Source organism: Erythranthe guttata, chromosome 1 (assembly GCF_056151865.1).
Source record: "Erythranthe guttata isolate IM_541 chromosome 1, IM_541, whole genome shotgun sequence".
Classification (NCBI taxonomy): domain Eukaryota; kingdom Viridiplantae; phylum Streptophyta; class Magnoliopsida; order Lamiales; family Phrymaceae; genus Erythranthe; species Erythranthe guttata.
In genome coordinates, this window is record NC_142533.1 from 9,146,935 (window position 1) to 9,171,138 (window position 24,204).

General features: G+C 32.2%; 1 protein-coding gene and 2 long non-coding RNA genes across 3 annotated transcripts; 2 read left to right on the forward strand and 1 right to left on the reverse strand.

Annotated features, from left to right (window-relative positions):
• Window positions 1-921: 921 nt before the first annotated feature.
• On the reverse strand, window positions 922-4,018 carry LOC105978063 (uncharacterized). Its single transcript, XR_016031748.1, has 2 exons — window positions 3,862-4,018; window positions 922-1,502 (listed from the first exon to the last, which is right to left on the reverse strand). It is a non-coding gene; the product is annotated as an uncharacterized LOC105978063 (long non-coding RNA).
• Window positions 1,737-2,803, forward strand: LOC105978065 (uncharacterized). The gene is made up of 5 exons (XR_016031932.1): window positions 1,737-1,760; window positions 1,868-1,905; window positions 2,083-2,185; window positions 2,299-2,354; window positions 2,475-2,803. It is a non-coding gene; the product is annotated as an uncharacterized LOC105978065 (long non-coding RNA).
• A 7,189-nt stretch (window positions 4,019-11,207) lies between the features above and the next one.
• Window positions 11,208-12,607, forward strand: LOC105978070 (putative receptor-like protein kinase At4g10390). The gene is made up of 2 exons (XM_013003481.2): window positions 11,208-11,651; window positions 11,825-12,607. The coding sequence occupies exons 1-2, from the start codon at window positions 11,294-11,296 to the stop codon at window positions 12,493-12,495; spliced, it is 1,029 nt and encodes a 342-aa protein (XP_012858935.2). The 5' UTR covers window positions 11,208-11,293; the 3' UTR covers window positions 12,496-12,607.
• Window positions 12,608-24,204: the final 11,597 nt, after the last annotated feature.

Below are 24,204 nucleotides of genomic sequence, written 5' to 3' on the forward strand. Positions count from 1 at the left end.
TATTTATTTATCAACATCATCTAATTAGGTGGTGTTTGCAAACACTTTTCCAAAGTGATTATGAGTTTTTCTTGGTTCAAAATCAGGTTTTCTAAACATTAAAAAACTCATAACCACTTTGAAAAAAAGTTTGCAAAAACCACCACCTTAATCGATGGCCAAATTATGTTTCAAGTGTTGGTTGAAATCGAATCTTCCCGAAAAATCTGAATAATTTCTTAAACCTCAAGTCATCTAGACTCTACATATAACTAAACTTGAATACTAATTAGAGCAAGATTGTATATTTATCCTAAAAAATGTATGTATAGGCCTCGTTCTGTTGGAAAGATTAGTCATGATTAACTAAATAATTGGATTTTGTCTGATGTTTGGTATCCTCAATAACTTGTCGGGTCGACATGAAAATATTATATTATCATGTCTTATTTGTCTTTTAGGGAGTATTTTTTATTGGACGTCGATCGAATAAAAGAATTGAATTTTCATTAGATTATTTAATCTTATCTTGACAATTTAACGAGGCCATAATATACTTAATAAAATCGGTGAGAGTAAAAACATTTATTGACTTTGGTTGGATTTTTAACTTACACTTGAAACCCTAACTAATTTATATGTTACAACCTCGTTTAGTTGGGAATATTAGTTATTGTTAACTAAATAATTAAACTTTGTAATGTTTAGTATCATCAATAATTTGCCGGGTCGACCCACAATTATTATATTATCGTGCATTTTCTTGCTTGTATGCATGTTTTATATCAGATCTTTCAAGATCCAATAATATCATGAGTTTCATTAGATTATTTAATCTTATCTTGACAACCAAACGAAGCATTCGTGTATAATTGAAAAGAGTCGTCAATCTGAAAGGAAAAAAACTTGACTAGTTAAAAATACTTAAATACTTAAGAAGACATCAACAAAATACATTTTATATATATATAAACACATCCAAAATCTTAAAGCGTGTGTACCTAGTTTAGCAAAGAACAGTATACCTGTGGCGGCAGTTATGACAGTTATTATGAACTGATATCCATCTTCTCTTCTCCCCCCTACACACACACACACACACACACACACACACACACATATATATATATACACACCCCCTCTGATATCCACTCCATTCACTAACAGAACCTTTATTTCTCCAATAATAATATTTTTCTTCTGGAATTTTGAGTTTCTTGAGATTTATCCACAGTAAAGAATCATCTCATTCTCTTTCAAGAAACTCAACATTAGAATTTTCTCATCAAAGAGTATCTCTGCAGAAATGGGAAGGTTATTCGTCAAGGAACTACGAGAGGCTCCTCACATCGTCTGCATCAATTGCAGCACCTGTATTGCCGTGCTACGACACAAATTACATCTCCCACCGGTAAATTTCTCCACTCTTCTTATCTCCCCAATATTTCTTAATGAATTCATCAAAACATGCGTTCTCGAGTAATCCTTCAGTCATTGTTTCTTCTTCGTAAATTTATCGATCCCTGAATATTCATATAGACAAAACTGTTACTCTGTATACGAAAAAACGAAAGAGAAGAAGAACAAATGTTTGATGGTAATTGACTAGTTATAGCATGAGATATATCATCACACCCTTAAATTTTATAGGGATAAACTGTTATTTTGATCAAGAAGCAACTTGCGTTGGTCTATCCTATTCTGTCGAATATTTACGAAGTAGTATAGATAGATAGATAGATAGATGCCTTACCAAAATGATATCCGGTGCCTTTTTTCTCGTCTTTTTTTTAATTATTATTTTCTTGCTTGAGGAAAACTCGATGACTCGAAATTTTACTTGATAATTGCCATTGTTACGCTTCTCTGATCCCCTCTTACTCTACAGGATGAGGCTGAGGAAAATGTTGGTGTTTTCCGTAAAGTGTAAGATCTAAATTCTGCAAATCCATCGTAATTATATTCTGCAATATCCCACGATGAATCAGTATAGAAAAGCTGCTTACCGTGAATGAATTGAAATGTTTAACTAAATGGAATTGAACCAGAAAACTTAATGAAAAAATCAAGATTTTCGTTTTTTTTTTCCTTCTGTGTATGCAGTGTGAATGTGCAAGTGGAAGAATACCAAAACTACCAAGTTGGACCTCACACCGTTACTAATATCTACTGCTTGAAATGTAGGAATGAATTGGGCTGCATATACGTAAGACAATGCCAAGCAATTTTTAGATTTTTTTTCAAAGTATTTTATGTTACTATTGTCGTCTTTATAGATAGCATGCTCAAAAGGTGCTGCACTGTATTATTATTCTACAGATTCAAGTTGTTGGAGAGCAGAACATTCTCCGAGATGGATATGTGAAAATAATGATGTAAGCCCTAAACCCCTTGTGAGAAATTACAATAATTAAATTTATGCCTAGTTCAACACTGTCAAATGTCCTTATAACTATTTATTTTTTTTTTACTTTTTTTGTGAAACTATCAAACAGGGAGCAGACTCGGGAAATCAGGGACGAAGAGGAACCCTAAATTCTGGCTGTGCAACAAATCTTGGGAACTTAGCTGAAGTTGATAATGTTTTCTTCTGAGTACTGAATTTTCGACTTTTATTCTGCATTATCTGATTACCGCAGACTAAAATTTAGCTCACATATTGTTGAGGCTTTCAGTTGAAATATTATGTCCATAACAATTTAGACGTACCGTTTTATCTTCAATTTAGATACCCAACGAGCTTTTAAGATTTTTGGGCAAATAAGTTTCAATATGTCATACTCGGAATAATTAGCATTTCATTCCTTTTAATTTCTTTACTATATTTGTATATATAGAAATCTACTAAGTCTGATATGTCCTAATGTGAAAGCATCGTAAAGTGTGAAGGCAGATATGCAAAATATTTTTGGCATTAGTTACCGATTGTTGACACTTGATTATGCTCTAATTTCTGCAGTTATATATATACATGTATGCGACATATGCTAGTTTTCATTGAGATGCTTACCAGCCTCTAAATTGCCATGCTCGTATTTAGTTCTCTTTAGGTTTGTATTCTTTTTATAGAAATTATTCCTTACACAATATTTTAGAGAATAGGCAATATCGTAGTATTCTATAACTGCCTTAAGGTATATTAATCTCATCTCGCATCAGATTTAGAACTTGTAATTATACCACCAAAGAAACTTTCAAACACGATAAAGAGTGATTGATATGCAAGAAAGCAATATAGAAGATGCAGGTATATCCTCAACAACTAAACAATCAAAATCGAGAAAATATAGGAAAGTTTGGTCTATACATTGAAAATTAATTTACAAATGTATCTCATTTCACAAAACGGCACTACAATAAACGGTCAACTCATGAGAGAAATATAAAACACACAAAAGTAAGGAAAGCAGCAAGATTTTGAAGAAGCTGAGTATAAAAGTTGATCAGAATCCACATAAGCCGGAAAAACCCAACATTACGGAGAGCATAAAACTTGTTATACAATGGGGCGTGAATTTCAAAACGAACGAAGAATTCCCAAATTTATTTTCGAAGGCACTAAATCATAGCTAATTAATTATATACCAAACGGAACTCTAATGAAGTAAACTACTTTAGCTAAACCTATAGTTCACCTTCCTCATCAATTTCATATTTTTTTTCACAAGAAATTAGAAATAAGTCCCATTTGCAACATATTAAACTATGCAGTAAGGTATATCTAATTTAGGGCTCAGAAAATATTTCAACAAGTACAGAAGTTCCATAATCACACACAGAGGCAACCAAGCCCTAAACGCCGATTAATTAAACAAAATTACAGCAGAGATTAGAAATAGACAAACGCAGTTTAATTTCAAATCAGACGAATGTATTCATTACCTGAAAAAATTGGCGATCGCCGTCAGCCGCCACGGGTGGTGATTGTTCGTGTTCGCTGTTCAGTGTATTGAAGCGAAAGCCCATGTGTTGAAGAACACATAAATTGATCTAATTTATATTTTAGAAGATTAATTAAATTTTAATTCTATTTTTTTTTTCAAATTTCATCATTTTATGGTTGCCAAAATTATATCGTGGTTAAGATGGAAGAGAATATACTTCTTTTTTGGTATTATATGTTGTGATTGATTAAATTAATACGAATAAAAGTACGAGGGATCAATGTTACCTCGTCAAATGATCGTAGAAAACTAATATATACCTTATGCTCATTGCTACGAAAAAACACTCCGCTAGATAATAGGGTTCACATGCTATATACTTAATTTACTCAGCATGTTTATACTTTTTAAAATTTTGTTTGCATATATTAAACAAAAACTAGATGCACGGGATCGTATTTTAAAAGTGAAAGAAAATAATCAATTTAATAGATAACAATAAAAACATAATACACTAACATAATAAAATTTAAGAAAGTATTATTCATATTTTATGTAACATTAGTTTTTTTACGTAGTAAGAATTATAATCCAAACAAATAAGTTAAGATTTAACAAATCGAATTTCTATCTTTATCTCTTAAGATTTGAGATATATTGACGAAAAATAGGAGATTGAAGCCGGATGGATTCTTCATGGTTCAGTGTCAATTTTAATAATTGTTGAAAAATATAGTTAGAAAATTAGTACATAAAAAATATTAAAAATAAATAATTATTAAAATACCATTAGGGTTTCTTAGGATTGCCTAGCGTTTCTTTCTTTTATATATAAGATAAAATATTTATTAAATTTTGAATTTTGTAGTTAATTAAATTAATTTTGTATAAAATCCTTTATTAATTAAATTAAATATTATATTATCTCAATATTTTTATTACATCGTAAGATGTATTATTTTATTTTATTCGTATATATATTTATATCGATAAAGTAATTAAAAATATTCAATAAACACGAATAACATAAAATTAACAAAAATACATAATAAATTGAAATAAGTTGAACAAGTTTGTCGGAACATCACTCCAGCTATAAACATAAAAATATAGATTCTACAAAAAAGACTTGTACACGAATATTCTTTATTCTTTCTAATACAACTTAAGATCTCTATTTATTGTTCAATAACCCAAGCTTTATCTTCCTCTCTAGGTGCTGATCCAGGATTCGTCATCATTATTTCTTGCTCGCGTTGTTTTCGTTGATGTTCTTGTTTTGATGCAATTTTCATTCTCCTTGTTTCCATTTTATTTTGTTATTCTATTGCATTTCTCCTAATACCCTCATCTTCAAAGAGATTTGAATGTTTTTTTTTACGGGAAAAATTAATTTCAAACCTCTTTTCTTGAGAAGTTTTTTTCTACTTTCCCTTATGCTCAATGGTATAATTATACAATTTGGAACTTTACTTTCCCTTACATTATCTTCTGCATTGTTTCCGCTACAACTCGGTCAACCATACGAACATACCTAGAAAATTTGCTCACATAATGTTGAATAATTTTCCATCGATGCATGTGTTAGCCCTGGCGCATTTCTATTTGAATCACATTTTAAAATATATATAAATTCCATTCTACTTCTCTTCCCCAATTTACCTCTTTGTTGGTAAGTACCAACTATTGCATCTTCTGAAACATGTAATCAGGCCTTACATAGGGCTTCATCTTCTTCCATATTCCAATTTTTATTTATGCCTTGGGTCTTGGTCTTTTACCTGATTTGTTTGTACTTTATGATTGCTCTTGATTTGGAATTTGAGATGACTCCGCATAGACGAAAGGATTATAAGGAAATTGTGAAAATTGTTGGATTGTGAGTAGAAATTGTAAGGATTGTACGAAATTGTTGAGGGAATGTTTGAGACTCGTTTTGTGGTGGTGGTTAAGAGATATATTCATGATTGATTCTATAATTGAAAGAAAAATGTGGATTCATAGTCCAATTTCCACGCTGAATGAGGGTAAGTTATTCCTTGACTCGCATGGCATGTCGGGATTTACTTGCAGTCGAACAAGTCGAGTCAAGATTTCATTCAAGGTTTTAGAAGTCACAACCATGGGCATGGACGACGCATGGTGGATTCAGAGACCGAAGCAAAAATTGCATTTAGAAGGAGCTTATCTTGACGAACCCAAAATGAATAGAAGGCGAAGAACATTAGAGGAGAAGCATTGGATAGAAATGACAACGATGAGATCCATCAATGTATTCAAGCAGATCGTAGCCCATTAAGAGATCCAAATTGAGTCTGCAAAGATGGATAGTTAGAGGGTGTGATCTTTCACCATATATTTGATGCAATGTTAATTGCAATTAGTTGGGGCACGGTGGAAGAAGCACCATGAGTAGTGAATATATATATAAATCTATTTAATATACAAAAACTGAGAATCGGAAATTGATATTTGATTTGAATGGTGCAATGCGTGAATAATGTGGAAATTGATTCTTGACATAAGTTACTCATGGGTACTTGACATAAGCTATTTCCTTTACGGCACCCACCTCTTGCGATTATTTTTGTAGGGAGTGGCTAAAAAGGAAAATGACAATTTTATTCTTCACATCATATCTTATTATTGGTAATAAATAGTTTTATACACATTTCATATATTATAACCGAATTTAACAAATTTTATAGAATATATAATCTAAGAAATTGAATACCTTACTAACTAATAATTAATTAGTCAATAGGATATTAATTCAATCTTGTATAATCCAATATTTGTAGCCGAACGAGCCCTAATACCTAAATTTATCTAACTGTTATTCTCTAATAGATAATAAGAGATAATATATCCGACATACCGTGGATTGGGTTACATGATTAAGAACAACAAAACAAGGCAGCGACAACAATATTAATTTTCTCCTATGAATTAATTCGTGGATTTGTTCTCTGATTAAAGGAAGATCGGATATTTGGAAAACATAATTTAATCCAACCATCTTTGTAATATGCTTGTGTAACCAACACATGATTATCCTATGGGGTTAGATAAAAAAATGTGATTTACAGAAAAATCTTAAATTTCATTGCATTTATGTTCTTAATCACAGTGGCCGATCAAACACATATGTCATTGTCCAAGTGGAAGACTGGCTAACTCTTGACAAAGTGTAGTATGAATTAGTGGATGAAATGACTATAACTTTTAGTTACCTTTGCCCAATTCCATGTTTGCTTTAGCTATTGATGTCCCTCCACATGCCATTTATTAAACCATTTTATGAATTCAAAGTTTGATTATTCAACTTTGAATATTTGTTGCAATGTCCCTATATTTATTTAAAAAATATAAAAAATGCTGTCTTTTTTTAAATAAAAAAAAATATATTTTATTTTCATAACCCTGATGTCGAAATTTAGTTGGATTAATTATGCGAGTAAGCAAATTATATATCTACTTTAATTATAGGGGCATTAAGATATAAGTTTCCCGTAACAAAATTTATTAGAAATAATGACAAGCTCAATTCGACATTTGCTCCTCATCCATTATAAGAATGCAAATTAACCCGCCCTACAGGCATCTGTGCTACTCTGATTTATTGGGTAATCCCGCCCCCATTAGCTAATTAGGCAGGTACATGTTTTAAAAAATTTACCCGTAGCGGGTACGAGACGGGTACATATTTTGAACATATGCACCATTACTCGCATCTTATCGAACTCGTTTATATATTTTATTAATTTTATATATTTTGATATTATAAAATACTAATTTTTAAAAATATTTTAATTAAATAATTATAAATATAAAACAAAAGGTATATTTACGGGTCCGGGGCGGGGTGGGTACGGGGCAGGTTTTTATACGAGGCGGGGGCAGATTTAAATAAAATCAAACCTGGAACGCGCACAAGACGGATATGGATACAAAAGGGACATGGGTGGGAAATTTGCTAGCGGGGCAAGTGCAGATTTTCAAATACCCACCTTGTTCCCACTCCACAGCCATCCCTAAGAGCAGCTCCAACCTTGTTCATTTTGGAGTGGTAAAAGCTAAATTTTACTAATTTTAGCATTTTCAATCAAAAAATCATGCTCCAAATTAAGGAAGAGGTATAATTTACCTCATTAGCTAAAACCAAAATTCCAAATGCTAAATATACCACTTACTATTCACAAGAGCTATATAAAAGTATATTAAAATAATATACTGAACCCCACACCCCATCTCCCAAAAGTGATAAAATTAAAATTGATTACCCACTACGTCACTTTTTCAAATAGCAAATGTAATAGAATATTATAAAATGTTAAATTATAGATGGTATGGTTGGAGAATGCACAAAAAATTAACTTGTTAAAACACTATTTAAATGCTAAAATAAGTATAGCATGCCAATTTTTACCTCCCATGATTGAAGATGCCCTAATCCTTTATCAAATTCATTCCAAAAAATTTCTTTGCACACAAAAAGAAAATTTTCACCAAACAATATTTAAATTGCGCATTTATCATTTTTTATTTAATATTTGATATTTTTAATTTTGCATCTACTATTTTTGTAAAAAAAAAAACAATTACGTAGAGCATGTTTCATTTTTTTTTTCCTTTTCAGTATTTTTTTCATTATTATAAAAACCTATTTTTTTCTACATAAATATGGAAAATATCAAAAGAACATTTTTTATCCGACACTCATAGGAACCCATAGTCATTTGTAGTCACAAGTTGAAAATACTTGCCCCCATTTGAACCTAGCCGCCATCGTCCGTAGACACACTCTAAGTAATGCATAGTCACTTGCAGTCATCCGTACTCATTCAATATGAAACCCTAGATCCCCGCCAATGCCACCACTGCCTTCGCTATTGCCATAAACACCCTCACCATAACCACAACCACCACTGTTGTAGCAGCCGCCACAACCACCACCACCGTTGAATTCGTCTCGTCAAGGGCTTTCTTTGGGTTGTGATTTCGTACTATTTGGATCGGTAGATCTGTTTCTGTGGACGTTCTACCAAGCGCGCAGTTTGACAATGAAGGTTCTGTTTGGATGCTTATCTCCATCTCCGGTTGTTGGAAATTAATGGACTTTATACGGTTGGATTCTCCTTGTCAATAGATATCTTTGAGCGGTGAGTTTGTATGATTGGATCTCTTGATCCATTTTTGTGAGTGATCTAATGTGTGTGCGGTTTGATGGCGAAGGAAATTATTGGAGACATAACTTCTTCATCGTTGGTTAGAATTCGACGGTTTTTCCATCTTCCGATTCCTCTCTTCAAGGGCTTTCTTTTGGTTGTAATTGGTACAATTTGGATCAGATGATCGTTTTTATGATTGTTTTACAGTGTGTTGCGTTCTAAGCGTTGGCGAGGCTTGTTTGCGGCACCGACAGGGGGTTCCTAGTGTTTGGTGGCTGCCGGCGGCGCAGATGTCGCAGCCACCAAGACTATCCGCACTATACCCACCACCATCATGTCGCCGCCTCTTTTGCCGCCATAATCGTGCCTCTACAATCGTGACACCACCGCCTTCCTTGACTATGGCGGTGGGGAGAGAGAGTAAGATAAATAGATTTGGAGAGAAATGTGAATATAGATGTTAAATTTACGGTAAAATGGCAAATTAAGAACAAATAAAAAATTACCGATATTGGTCATATTATATTTTGAAATATGAGCGTTTTAAAAAAGTTTGGGATTTTCATGTAGTTCTAATTATGTTTGGTACAATGTACGTTTACATATTAACCCCTTCATTATATAACTTAATAAGGTCTATTTCATTATTCCCTTCATTCGATAATGTTTGTCGTTTAAGATTATCCAATTGAATCCTAGAAAATGACGACATAAGAAAAATCTTTAAATGTAATAAAAGAGAGTTTAATATTTTATAGAGTTGAATTAATAATAATACTAAGAGAGAAAAAAATACACTTAGTTCATTATTAAAATTTTGAAGTGACGGATATTATATGAAGGCAACAATAATATGTAACCAAAGAAGTATAACTTTATGAGATTTTTTGGTGAAGTAATATAACTATTTCTTTTTATTGAAGTAGAGAGGCTTCTACGGAAAAGCCTAAACAACAGAATGGATCATCATCTGTTTTAGTAAAAAAAGAAAAAAAAAATAATATATTATCATTTCAATATAATAAATCTAAAAAACCTGAACTGAGGTACAAGTACAAATAAACAAGGGAAAAAAATGTGGCAAGAGACGTGGAGTCAACTCTTTGGTATGGGATTTAATTAAAAGAGAAAAGAAAAAAAGAAATGGTGTTACTTACCAAATCAGCAAACACTTCTTAATTGGATATGGAACTTGGAAGTGTTCCTGAATGGAATATTAATATATTAATTGATTTAGGAGAGCGACAACCCAACATAAATACGGCCACGCCCACTTATTTACAGCTCAGCCGGCCATTTTGACTCTTGACAGAGACACCCCCTATTTTCAAACATTGTGTTTGCTGTGCTTTGCTGGTGGGGAAAATAATTATACTCTCTCAATTCCATATATATATCCAAATTTCATTAATTAGTATATACTTATGTGTACCAAAAGGCGAAATCCCTCGTCTCAGGATCCCCATTCCTTGGCCCGATAAGTATTTGATGGAGAAATGTAAATTATGCTGACTCAACGGTCCGTTAGTGTAGTGGACCTGGTACCCACAAGGAACCAATCCTTATTGAAATTGAAATTCCTACACTGCGACTGCCATGATTCGATCCTAGGCAGTTGAGCTATATATAGGCATGTAGGTATTAGTATATATTTATTTCATTTTAGTAGAGGCGAGTGTGCATACTAAATATCATAACAAAAGTGTGAAGCCTACGTAATCACCATTTAGTAAACTCATAATTAATAAATCACTACTAGTATTTAGAACTCGTGTAATATGTGATATATCCTTTGACGTGCTCAACAAATGTAACATCACCGGTTGTTGCAAAAGGCAATTATATTAGAAAACAAAAAACAAAAAGAACATTATATTGGTGTGTTTCATGAGGACCTCACCTTCCAACACTGCTTCAAATTCAAATATATACACCTTTGATTTATTTATTTGCAATTTAAAAACAAACAATACACACACACACACGGACGCGTAATGTATTATATATTGAATGGAGAAAACCAACCATTTTTGTCTGTGCGTGGGATCATTATTCTTATTTTTTTTGTTGGGGTCCTCAGTACTGCACCTCCAATTCCAAATAATATATATCACCAATTTCCTTGTTGTTTCGCACGCACCTTCGATCATCGAATCGATCGCTTATATAAAATCCATTCTTGATTAATATTGAGTTCTCTCAGCTAAGCTAATTAATTTAAAGTGGTATAATTAATTATATTGTTTGCTGTGATCGATCATGGGTTTCATGAAGTTTGTCAAGTTTCTGAGGTTGAAGCTTAGTTGCAAAAGGGTGGGGGGCAAAAGAGTGGCGGCTTTCGATAACGACGACGATGTCGAAGACTATACTCAGAAATCTAATTCCATTTTTTCATGGGAAGAGATTCAGAAGTTGACTATGAATTTATCCATGGTTATTGGATATGGAGGGTTTAGTACCGTGTATCTTGCTCATTTACCCGATTCAACGACGGCCGCCGTTAAGATACAGTGCAGCAGCGAGCGTCTGAATCAAGCCCACAAGCTTGAATTGGAGATCTTGCAACATCTCCAACACCCTAATATTGTCAAGATTATCGGTCATTGTCACGATCGAGGTGCGCTCCTTTAATTTCTTTCTTCGATCACCAAATTATACATTATATTATTATTTCCGCGTCGATGGTTTCTTGATTATATTGTTCTAAATTACGATGAATGAATGCAAATCTAGTACTTGATTATATCTATCTGATTATTAATTCTCATATTCATTATATTAAAATTACAGAAGAAGGAATATTGGTATTGGAGCACGTCCCGAACGGCAATTTACAAGAGAAACTCCACGGCTCGTTGAAGAATAATAATATTCATCTTTCGTGGAAGAAACGAATCTCCATAGCATTCCAACTAGCTAAGGCAATTGAGTACCTCCACAAACACTCTACCCTACAAATTATCCACGGCGACATCAAATCATCCAACATATTGCTCGACCACAATCTCAACTGCAAGCTCTGCGATTTCGGTTCATCGAAGATGGGATTCTCTTCATTAGTACTAAACCCTAATTCCAACTCCTTTATCCGTAGGAATCGAGTAACCATGATTGGCTCTCCGGGTTACACGGACCCTCACTATCTGAGAACCGGGCTTGCTTCGAAGGAGAACGATATTTACAGCTTTGGTGTTGTTATTTTGGAACTCATAACCGGAATACAAGCGTTTAACCCTTCGACTGGTGAGAGACTGACGGTTAGGGCAGAACGGGTACTAAACGACGTCTCGAAGGTGGTCGAAATAGTTGACCCGCGTCTCGAAGGGGACGTTGACTTTGAAGAAGTCAAAGCAATGGCTGCACTCTCCGCTATGTGCTTTTCCGATTCGCCCATTCGTCGGCCTTCTGCCTCTGATATATTGAACATCATGGCAAACAAGATTTCCTCCATATCCTCGTAACATATTCTATATATATATTAAAAAAAAAAAAAAAAAAAAAAACAACAACAACAACAACAAAGTATGGGTGATTGGTGATATACTTTTGAGTCTTGGATTGATTTAGATATAGATGGGGTGACTGTAAATTTTTTTTACCCATATATATAATCTCTACAAGCCAATGCATGTCTATAATATACGCATGATCATAAGGTTCCATTGGCCTATTTTCTATTTTGTTTTGGGAGTTAATGTAATTTTGAAAGATAATTTGGAAAATAAGTAAATGTTTGTTTTTATCGCGAGTTGTAATTTGGGAGGAGAGAATTTTTCACATTTGAAATGAAGTAATGAATGTTCGTATTTTATTGGGAACGTGTTTTATTGTAACTGTCAAAACATGTCTGATGATACGAACGATATATTAACAAACACATGTGTTTTTATTTTAATAAATACGAATATGATTTAAACAAAACGACCGGAAATAATTTCGAAGCTAAGCGAAAATTATCGGAAGCTTAACAAACACATATAATTTTGGAACTTTAAAAAACGCATATATTTATTAATTTTCTTTGCAACGATATCCAATAATCTCATCAACATTAGGCAGTGTTTTGATACGTTTTGAAAGTTATTTGCATTTTATTGTAGGGAAATATGTTTGAGAGAATAATTGGAGAATGAAAGTAAATGCAACAAAATACACTCTAGCGGTCAAGTCATATTTAAATGTGTTAGGAAAATGTATTGGAAGACAAGAATTTGAAAAATAAAGTGATGTTTGTTAGTTTTTAAATGAAAGATTTTTTTACAGTAACAGTCAAATCTTTGTATTGTACCAATTACATCATGTTTGATGGAGAGAGAATTTTAGAAGTTGTTTTGGGATTTTTTCCTCGAAACCTTAACAAACAAATTTGTTTTGCGAAAATAAATAAATTCAGATGAAAATGTAACCAAACATTGCTGATGATTCTAGCTAATACTTCATGTCAAAATCGCTTTTACTTGAAAGTCCATTCGGAAAATTATCAACAAAAAAAAGTCGATCGGGAAAAAAATACCCTTGAACCCTATTTTTTCCAAAATTTCATATACATTAGTTGTTAACTGGTGTTGGCCGTTCAATTTTTTTTTTTTTTGGTATTCTACTATTCAATCATCTTATTATTTTCTTGTTTCGTTATTCTGCTATCGACTCAGATATTCAACTCTCTGGTCAACAACACAATAGCCGACAGTAAAAAAAATAAAAAAGAAAATAAAAAAAAGGTTGGCCGGTGAACGGTCAAACAACCAATAGATGTGATCGTGGATAAATTAGGGTTTAAAATTTTCAATTGTGTGTGTCGAGATGGTTAAGGGTAATTTTGTTATAAATGTACTTATTTTCTAATGGTGGATTTTTGTATGAAAATAAAATAATGTACCTAGTCTAATTAAAGGTGGTTATAACTTATAAGAGATCTTTAGCAGAACCCTTATTTTCGTTAAGGGTTTTGCTGGGGTTTTAAGGCAAATTTGGTGGAGATGTTGCTCGATGAACTTCTATTTTCGATGTAAGAACAAACATTATAAAAAAAAATGGCACTAGTGATCAGTATATAATTGTTCTCATTAAATCATTGTCAAAATTTAGTGATACATCACTAGTGACAATGTAGTAAAAAGACTTTTTGTGCAGAGAATTGAAAATAAGTGCCTATCATACAAAACAATTGTTTTTTTGTTGTAAAATTCAATAGAGAGTTGGTGAGATAATAGAATAATTAAACAACGTGTTTGCAACATTATTTTATAAATAAATGAGATAAAAACTAAAGGCGCTAACAAACAATTTCATACAAATGATGGGAAACACGTACCAGATGGAAGATACTCATTCAACAAGAGTTTGGTATGTGACAATAACCAAAATTCCAATCTCTGTTCAATAGTTTTGACTTTTGAACTTGTTTCCTCCTCACTAAATTATTCTTTAGGAAGGTGCTAGATAATTATGTACGGAATTTATTGGTACCATATACTACTTACAAAGTTTTTTTCTCTATTAATTCAGACATACTCCTTTTATTCTTAAATGATTGTCTATATTCACATTTGCACAAATACGAAGAAACTCTATAAATGTAACTTAGTTTTAGGAAAATCCCATAAAAATATTAAAATAACCTTCATCATTTAATGATTTATAAGAGAGAATTAATACTTATAGTTGAATTAATAATGTTCAAATAGAAAAGATGCATTTAAATCAGTATTAAAAATCTAAAATGATAGATAATATGGAACATTTTTTTTTTCCAAAAAGTAACAGTTATTAACTTATTATAGAATAAGAGGGTGTTTGGCTAAGCTTATTTTAAATAGCTGATAAGCTCTTACGTCTGATAAGATGTTTTAAGAGCTGATAAGCTGTTACATCTTATTTTTACGATTATTTTTTTGAGTGTTAGGATAATGTGCTTATTTCCTATTTTTACTCATTAAAAGATCTTAAATAAAAATGTGGGGTAGAGGTACTTATTTAAAAAGATCTTATTTGCTCTCCAACAGCTTATTTTAAAAAAAAAATTAAGATATTTTTCTAAAAATTTACCAAACACTTTGGAAGAGCTTATAAGCTCTAAAACATCTTATAAGCTCCTTTTAACATCTTATAAGCTTAGCCAAACACCCTCTAAGTATTGTTTCTTATTAAAGTAATAATGGTACCAAATGAGTTCAACAGCTACATACGAGAACCATTCCCATTACACAGGGGTCATTATATTAGACTTAATTTTATTTTTCATTTTTAAGATAAATTCTAAATAAAATTTATTATTAAAAAACCATTAATTACACTATTATGCCCCCTAACTAATTAATACACGTGTTTTTAATATCTGTTATTAGAAGATATATAATATCTTCTACATAAATATTTTAAATAGCATTTCTCAACTAATTCTATCATTAACGCTTATTGATTGCACATTCCGTTTATGTGGAATCAGAATTGTAACTCGCATTAATAATAATCTGTTTGTGTCATTGGATAAGCGGCGGCGGTGCAGATTAACATGGTGATTTTTGGCTCACATGATAATTTAAGATGAGTTATATTTGAGGGTTTGTATTGATTTACGTTCGGCGGCAGTAATTTGTATGTTTATGTACACGTTTTGTTGATGTATATAAGATTTGTATGTGTTTGGTGCATTGTACACATTTTGTTGATGCTTAAACAAATGTAAGAGTGGTTTTTGCACGCTGAGTGGTTTTCGCACGCAGAATGGTTTATGCCCTTCCCTTATTAAATCCATGGAATATGACCTTCCCATTTTATTAAATCCACTATTGTGCAAAGTGAATTTTGCCATTTCCACTGTAATACACGTCATTTTTTTACCGGAAAAGCTTGTGTGACGTTGAACCAATATATGTATGTTGTTTGCCCTAAAGAGAAGAAGTTTTTGTCCGAAAATAATAGTAGATTTTCTTACAGTAAACGTGAAGCCATTGTTGCAGTTTTTGGAGATCAAGAGAAAAAAAATGAAATGAATTTTCGAGATACTGGGGAAGTTGGGGGCGAGATTCGTGGAGAGATGGAGAAAGATTAAATGTGATAAACAAAATAACAGAATAATTAGGTAATGCGATTTTGCCGGAGTGGATTTCGAGCGTGATTTTGGCGGGAGAAATATTGGGAGGATTTTTAGGTAGTGCGATTTGGGAAGGGATTCTGCATTTAATTCACCGTATTTTTAATTTAAAATAATTATACTAATTAATGGGGGCATATAAGGTTTTTTAGGCACAACGAATTTATGTTAAATATCAATTATAATTAAATATTTATCAACAAGTCAAATCAAAATGAGGGGTGTCTAACAAATAGGCCCTAAAAAAATTAAACTTGTAAGGCTTGGATACATAAGCTCAACTAGGGCGCCCCCTTATAAGGCCAGACCATCTCCAACAGATTGTTCAAAATTAATTCTTTATATCTATAATATGAGAAGTGAACAATGTTTTAAAACACCACTTTTAACATTCACTCCAACAACATTGTTTATATTTTACATAACCATTATATTTTCTTGCCTTAATTTTGTAATTTGAGTTTAGATTTGAACTACATATCTTTACAATTATATCCCACAAACATATTATCATATATCTAGTGTTAAAAAAAATTCTAAAATTTACTATAACTTCAGAAATAATTTGATATTATTTGACTAAATTAATTAATATAATAAGTTTGAAATTTTAGTTATAATTAATAAAAGTAAAACTTATTAATATAATTATCTTCAAAACATAATTTTTTGATTGCCTAAAATTTTAATAATTTTTTGGTTGCCTAAATTCTAATTTTGATTTGTCAAATTTGGCAAACCAAAGTCATAATTTAAACAATATGCAGAATTTTCATTTTGTTGTTGGAGCATCAAATTTTGGAGTTGGTTGTTTCAATTGTTTATAATTTGAATTTAAGAAAATCTCTTGGAGATGCTCTTATGCTCTAAGAGCATTTCTCATGGAGAGAAGGCTGTTTCGCCTCCCGCTCCCTTGACCTACATCTTCTCCAACCACTCGATCTTCTATTACAATCTTTTCAACACCCACCCTCACCACCATAACAATAATAATATACAATAACAACAATAATAATAATTAAACTTTAATAATACTAATAATTAATATTTAATAATGATTAATTAATAATAATAATATAATAACTGTAGATTTATATGCCTATGAAAATCTGTTAACCTAAGTTGTAACAGTGGTTGTGGGAACAATATTCAGTTACAACTACAATTCTTGTGTTAACACAGTTATAAACTACTAAAAGCGAGTAAACAAACACAAGAATTTAATGTGGTTCAGACACAAATGTGCCCTACATCCACGTGGACCTGCAAACACAATTTCACTAGTTCAGATTTACAGTGTACATTAATAGGACTTAATAAAATAATTAAGACTCCCTCTTTAATTCTTTATGCCGTTCTTGAACACAACTTGAACTCCGTGTCTTTTCCAACAGCAGCTCCACACCGCGTGCCTCGAACTCCCTTCAGGCCTGAACTCCCTTCAGAAACGCAGTTGATCTCCCTTGAGATCTATACAGTAGATCTGTATATGTTGGCACACACAGCGATGGCACAGTGCAACGATAGCACAGTCCTGCTCCGCAGAACGCCTTAGCAAACCTTCGATGCTATGAAGTGGTTTTTCTTCCAAATAATGCACACGGTTCTTTTATGTCTTGGAGGCTTATATAGCCACGAAAATAACCTCTAAGACTTAACTTGAACCCCAAGAAATCTGTTTAACTAGGTAATAAAATCCTAGTTGATTTCTACTTCTATTCTAGATAAATACAAAAGATACCTAACTAGAATAAAATACATAGAAATAAATCTAAGTCCTAATAGAAGTATTATAAGAATATGACTCTAATAAATTCCAAAATAAACATGGAAAATAAATCTTTGCCAATCTTTTAATTCCAAAAACTCGGCGGATTTCCTCGATCTTCGATAGTCGGAAATCTGGTGCCAACAATAACAATAATTAATATTTAATAACAATTTTGCTTAAGTGTTTAGTTATGAATTAAGTGTTTTGTTTTATTAACATTATGTTGTTGTACTAAATTTATAATAAAAAGTATAAAAAAATCGTATTTGTTATTTTTGTCTTATTTCTACCATTATAAAAAAAAATAAAGAAACAAAATAAAATAATAATGAAAAAAAATTACGAATAAATATATAATTCAAAAGGAAATAAAAAAAAAGAAATGAAAAAGGATATAAAAAAGTGTTTATTTACAAATCAAGTGTTTGATGTTATTAAAATTATGTGATATTAAATTATGTAACAAAATAAATGAAATAAATTAAACTATTGATATAATACAAAATACAAAAGAAAAAAAAAAGAAAAAAATATATGACATGTTAAAGAAAGAGTAGAGAAAAGGAAAAAAAAGATTAAAAAAGAAAAGAAAAATCTAACATTGGAAATGAGAGAGAGGGGGGAGCACTCAGCCTCTGGCGCATGAGTTAGGACGGGGAAGCTCAAGGGTTTCTCCCCTATCCCTACCCCACCCTATCCTAGCACTACCCATCTTTATAATTTATTTAATTTTTACGATTATCTTGAAACGTGTAGGGTGCATTTGGATTGATGGGTTTCAAATTCATAATAACAAATCTCTTGGACTTGTTTGAATTGAGGAATTTAGAAATTGATTTTAAATCCCTGCCCTTCCTTTTTAGTTGATTTTGGAGTAATAGTGGTGAATTTCAAATGACTGCAAATTCGAGTCATTTCCAATCATTTCATCAAATTAAATCCCCTTCCAAATCTCTCAATCCAAATGGACCCTTAAAGAAGTTATTACATTGAAAAAAAAAAGCGAACTATTTAACTCTAGAGTCTAGAGTCAAGTCAATAAAGTGAGGTAAGGAGAAATAGTGTGGCCCCTTTTGGTTGGAGGGATAAGGTGAGATGGGATTGGGGCTTCATTTTGAAAATATACTATATGGATTAGTAAAATATAGATGGGATCTCGATTTGGTTGGTTGGATACGGATATGTGGGATTGAATCCAAATGAGCCAAACTCAGGAATAATTGGGTTGATTGGGTGGGATAATTTGGTTAATTAAATTACACCCCTTGCAAGCGCTTTTTATTATTATATTATACACCTACAATTTTTAAAATATTACTTGCAACACCCATTCTTTCATTTAGACAACACCCCATTTACCTGTAACTACCTCAAATTTTGTTGGAGGTTAAAAACAAACTATATATATATATATATATATATATATATATATATATATATATATATATATATATATATATATATATATATATATATATATATATATATATATATATATATATATATATATATATATATATATATATATATATATATATATATATCATTTTTAAGATTATAAATCTCTTGACTTAAATCATTGATAGTGATAGGACTATTCTTGATATTCCTAAGTTTAAGAAGGTTATCTAATTCTCCCATGTTGTAATAATTATTATCAATTTTACTAGAGAGACTGGTGCTAGTATTACTAGTTGAGGGACCAGAATCATGTAACTGGTCTATGACCTTATCTCTTAAACTAGGATCCTTAATCTGTTTAAGAAAGTCAAGAATATTATTATTAGTTAACACATTAATATTCAGGTCTTGGAACTGACTCATGAGTTTATAATATTCATCTTCAACAGGATTATCTGTATCTTTGATGCAATTAAGACAGGGTTCACCAAGAGCACAATTATTACGTTCATCACTCTTAGTAGAAATATCATCGGAAAAATCCGATTCTTGAGAGGAATCAGATCTATTAGAATCTGTATCATCCTCAGAATTCATGACAATTTTATAAAGAGTTTCTTTTAAATCATCATCAATATCAAGATTTTTAATCTTATCTTTAGCATAACATTGATTAGCATAGTGACCTGTTCTACCACATTTTTTGCAAATAATTTTGCTAAGAAAATTACTATCCTTTTTATAGGACTTCTTTCTATGATAACGATTTCTTCCCTTGTCGTTATCTTGCTTATCTTTAGAATGGTTAATCTGTTTATTATTATCATAATGTCTTCTTTTTTTCCTATAATTAGGCTTATGAGAATGTGTTTTGCCAGGATTGTCTAGGCCAAACTGGTCACAAAATTGACCTAACTGTTTTCTTTCTAACAGATTATCCTTACGGATCTGATTTCTTAATTTGATAATATTCTTGAATCATTAACATTAAATGTTAAAACTCATGGTTATAATTACATACCTGGAACTGAAATTATGTGTATTTGCTATCGTATTTATTAGAAGCCTTTATTTACACTTAATCCCATGTGTAAAGGAATTGAGAAAGATAATAATGAAACTATCTTAATTGAAACAAATTTTAGTAAATCAAACGTTACTACTAGGAGATCTATTAAATGGGAAGAAATTATCTTTCCTAGTAAAAACACTATTCACAATTTTTACTATTCACGCTTTTTTATCTTTTCGAAATCCGGGGCTGATGTCCGGCTCTTTCTTTTCTCTATTTATAGTTGGAGTTTTCTACTCCTTAGGGATCACTTTTCTGGACTCTCTCTCTCTCTTTTTAATTTCCCTCTTGTATAATTATCGTGTGGAATAAAAGTTGGTTTGAAGTTCTTGGTGTTCTTTAAGGTACGCTTGCTTTCATCTTCAGTCTTTTATTTTTATTTTTCAATGATCGACGCCTCAATGGCCGGCTAGGTTTCCTGTATTAAATCATGGCTTGACTTAACGTTACTTTACTATCATGTGCATTTGTGAAATATAAAGATTTATTTTACTTAAGATATCAAAGGTAGAGTTTGGTTTAACCAGAAGGTATGAGGTTTCCAGTGATATTCATAAGTTAACCATGTGAGCTTGCCTTGTTGCCGTTATGCCGATGCTAGGCGCAGGCGTTTTGGGGCGTTAAGCTTTTTTCAGGTTAACTATATATATATATATATATATATATATATATATATATATATATATATATATATATATATATATATATATATATATATATATATATATATATATTTATATTATGGTTTATGTTTTATATTTTAACAGCTAAGGCGTGTAGCAGCACAGGCACTGATCGTCGGAGTTTCAGTATCCCACCGGTTTGTAATGAAGTTGATGGGCATAATCATCCATTCATTTGCTATTGTGGTTCGAGTGTTGCGGTTCAAACTTTGTGGACAACGATTAACCCGGGTCGTCGATGTTGAATGACCATCTCAACCAAAAGCTTAAGTTGTTAGTGAAATGTATCATTTTAATATTAATATCTCCAATACGCCCCCTCAAGTGCAGTCGAATTAATTTGAAGCCTTGCACTTGAAATATTTTAAATGGGTGGCGGTGGGATTCGAACTCAGGACCTTTTCATTTGGCCTGGCTCTGATACCATGTTGAATGAAATTGAGAAGACTATAAATAAAAGAATAAGAGAGAAATTAGAATTCTTGTATATTGAGTTGTACAGAACAATACAAGAGGTATATATAGGTATAATAAGCAACGGTCATAAAATCTTGGTGGATAGTAATTTCCTAAATTATATTATGCAAATCATCTCCTTGATTTTCTTCAATCAATCCTCCTTGATTTTGTTCTTCAATGGAGAGAATCTTATCACCCCTCTTCAAGATTGACAGTGAGAGAGAATGAACGTCAAGCTTGTGACGAAATTTTTCAAATGAATCTCTAGATAGGGCCTTGGTAAGAATATCAGCAAGTTGCTTCGTAGTTGGTAGATAATGGAGGCAAAAAATTCCAGCCGTCACTTTTTCACGAATAAAATGATAATCAATCTCGATATGCTTCGTGCGAGCATGAAATATGGGATTATGAGACATGTAAATCGCACTTTTGTTATCACTAAGAAGAATTGGTTTTCTTTCCAATGTGATCCCAAGATCATGAAAAAAGAAATTGAAGCCACGTTAACTCGGCAGCTGTAGTGGCTAGAGCACGATATTCGGCCTCTGCGCTTGAACGTGAAACTGTAGGTGGCTTCTTTGAGACCCAAGACACACAATTTGCACCGAGAAAAATACAATAACCTGTAGTACTTCTTCGTGTTAATGGACAACCGGCCCAATCTGCATCACGAAAAGCATTAAGTGTGAGCGAACTTTGAGATAAAAATCATATTCCATGAGTTAATATCCCTTTTAAGTACTGGAAAATGCGCTTGACAGCTCGAAGATCCTTCATTGTCGGATTTTGAAAATGCTGACATACAAGATTGACAGCATGTGTGAGATCGGGTCGAGCAAAAGTGAGATACTGAAGAGAATCACATAATTGACGATATGCAGTAGGATCTGTTGGCTCATTATCATCGGGGAGAGGGGTTGGGTTTTATAGCTATTAGAGTACTTATTTTAGACGACTCAAACATTTTTGCCTTAATTAAAAGGTCACGAGCATATTTAGTTTGAGAAAGTATAAGACCACTAACAAAATATTTAACTTCCAACCCGAGAAAGTATGTGAGTTTGCCCAAATCTTTTAGAGAAAATTTCTTGCCAAGATAAAGAATAATTTTAGAAATGAGCTGGAAAGTATTTCCGGTGAGAATTATACCGTCTACATAAACAAGTAAAAGAAGCATATTAGTACCATGATTATAAATGAAAAGGGAAGAATCCGCTTTACTACGTCTAAAACCAAAAGTAAAAAGACAATGAGATAACTTTTCAAACCAAGCACGAGGTGCTTGTTTAAGACCATACAATTATTTATGTAATAACCAAACATGAGTAGAGAGTTGAGGATGCACAAAACCTGGGGGTTAGTCCATGTAGATTTTTTCATTTAGAGTTCCATTCAAAAAGACATTTTTGACATCTAATTGTCTAAGCGGCCACTTGAAATAGGTGGCAAGAGATAGTATGACTCGAATTGTTGTGGACTTAACGACAAGACTAAATGTTTCTTTAAAATCAAAATCAGGGATTTGTGTGTATCCTTTGGCTACTAAACGTGCTTTGAACTTGTCCACTTCGCCATCTTCCTTATATTTAGTACGATAGACCCATTTAGAACCAATAATATTGGCATTTGTGGGGCGAGGAACAAGAGTCCATGTTTTATTATGATGAAGCGCATCTATTTCTTCTTTTATCTTGCCAGTTTGAAAATTTTGAAGCCATTTTAAAACTTTTGGGCTCATTAGAAGAAACAATAAGGACACTGTCATGATGAGGTGTGATGGATGAACATATGTAATCTTTAAGATATGTGGGGGGGTTTCTAACTCTAACAGATCGAGTGGGTAATGAGGGCAAGGATTGAGTAGTAGTGGTTTGGTGTGGCGGAATGGAGTTGGGAAGTATTTCTTGAATAGAAAGTGATGAAGTAAGATCAGTAGTTTCATAATTATTCTCGGTATTACGAGAAGTGGGAGTATCAATATGTGGTGGAGAGGGTTCTCCTTGATTTTGTGATGTGGAATTATTTCCATGTAGCGAATTGTCCGAATCAAAAGGGTCGAAAAATATAGGTTTTTTACTTGATGGTGTTTCGGAAGAAATTTTATTTTGAACAATGTTGTGAGAATTGTCTACGAACCACTCATCTAAATGAGGAAAAGTAGTAAGAGATAAATTATCAGAAGAAAAAAACTTTTTATCTTTTGAAGAATAGGGAAAATAATGTTCATCGAAAACAACATGTCGTGAGATATAAACACGATTTGTATCTGGATCTAGACATCTATAGCCTTTATGCAATGGACTATATCCGATAAATATGCAAGGAATTGTTTTCTTTGAAAATTTATGCATTCCTGGAGTTTTTAAGTAAGGAAAACATTGACAGCCGAAAGTGCGTAAACCAGAATAATCAGGATTCTTACCAAAAATTTTAGAATAAGGAGAGTCCTTACCAGAGAGAGGCAAACGATTAATTAGATATATTGTTGTCAAGAATGCATTTACCCAGAGATTAAGAGGAATGTTGGCATGAAATAGCAATGTCAATCCGGTTTCGACAATGTGATGGTGCTTGCGTTCTACCAGGCCATTTTGTTCTGGAGTGTATGGACAAGAAATATGATGTGTGATACCACATAAATCCAAGTGACTTTTGAACTGATTAGAAATAAATTCTCCACCACCAACA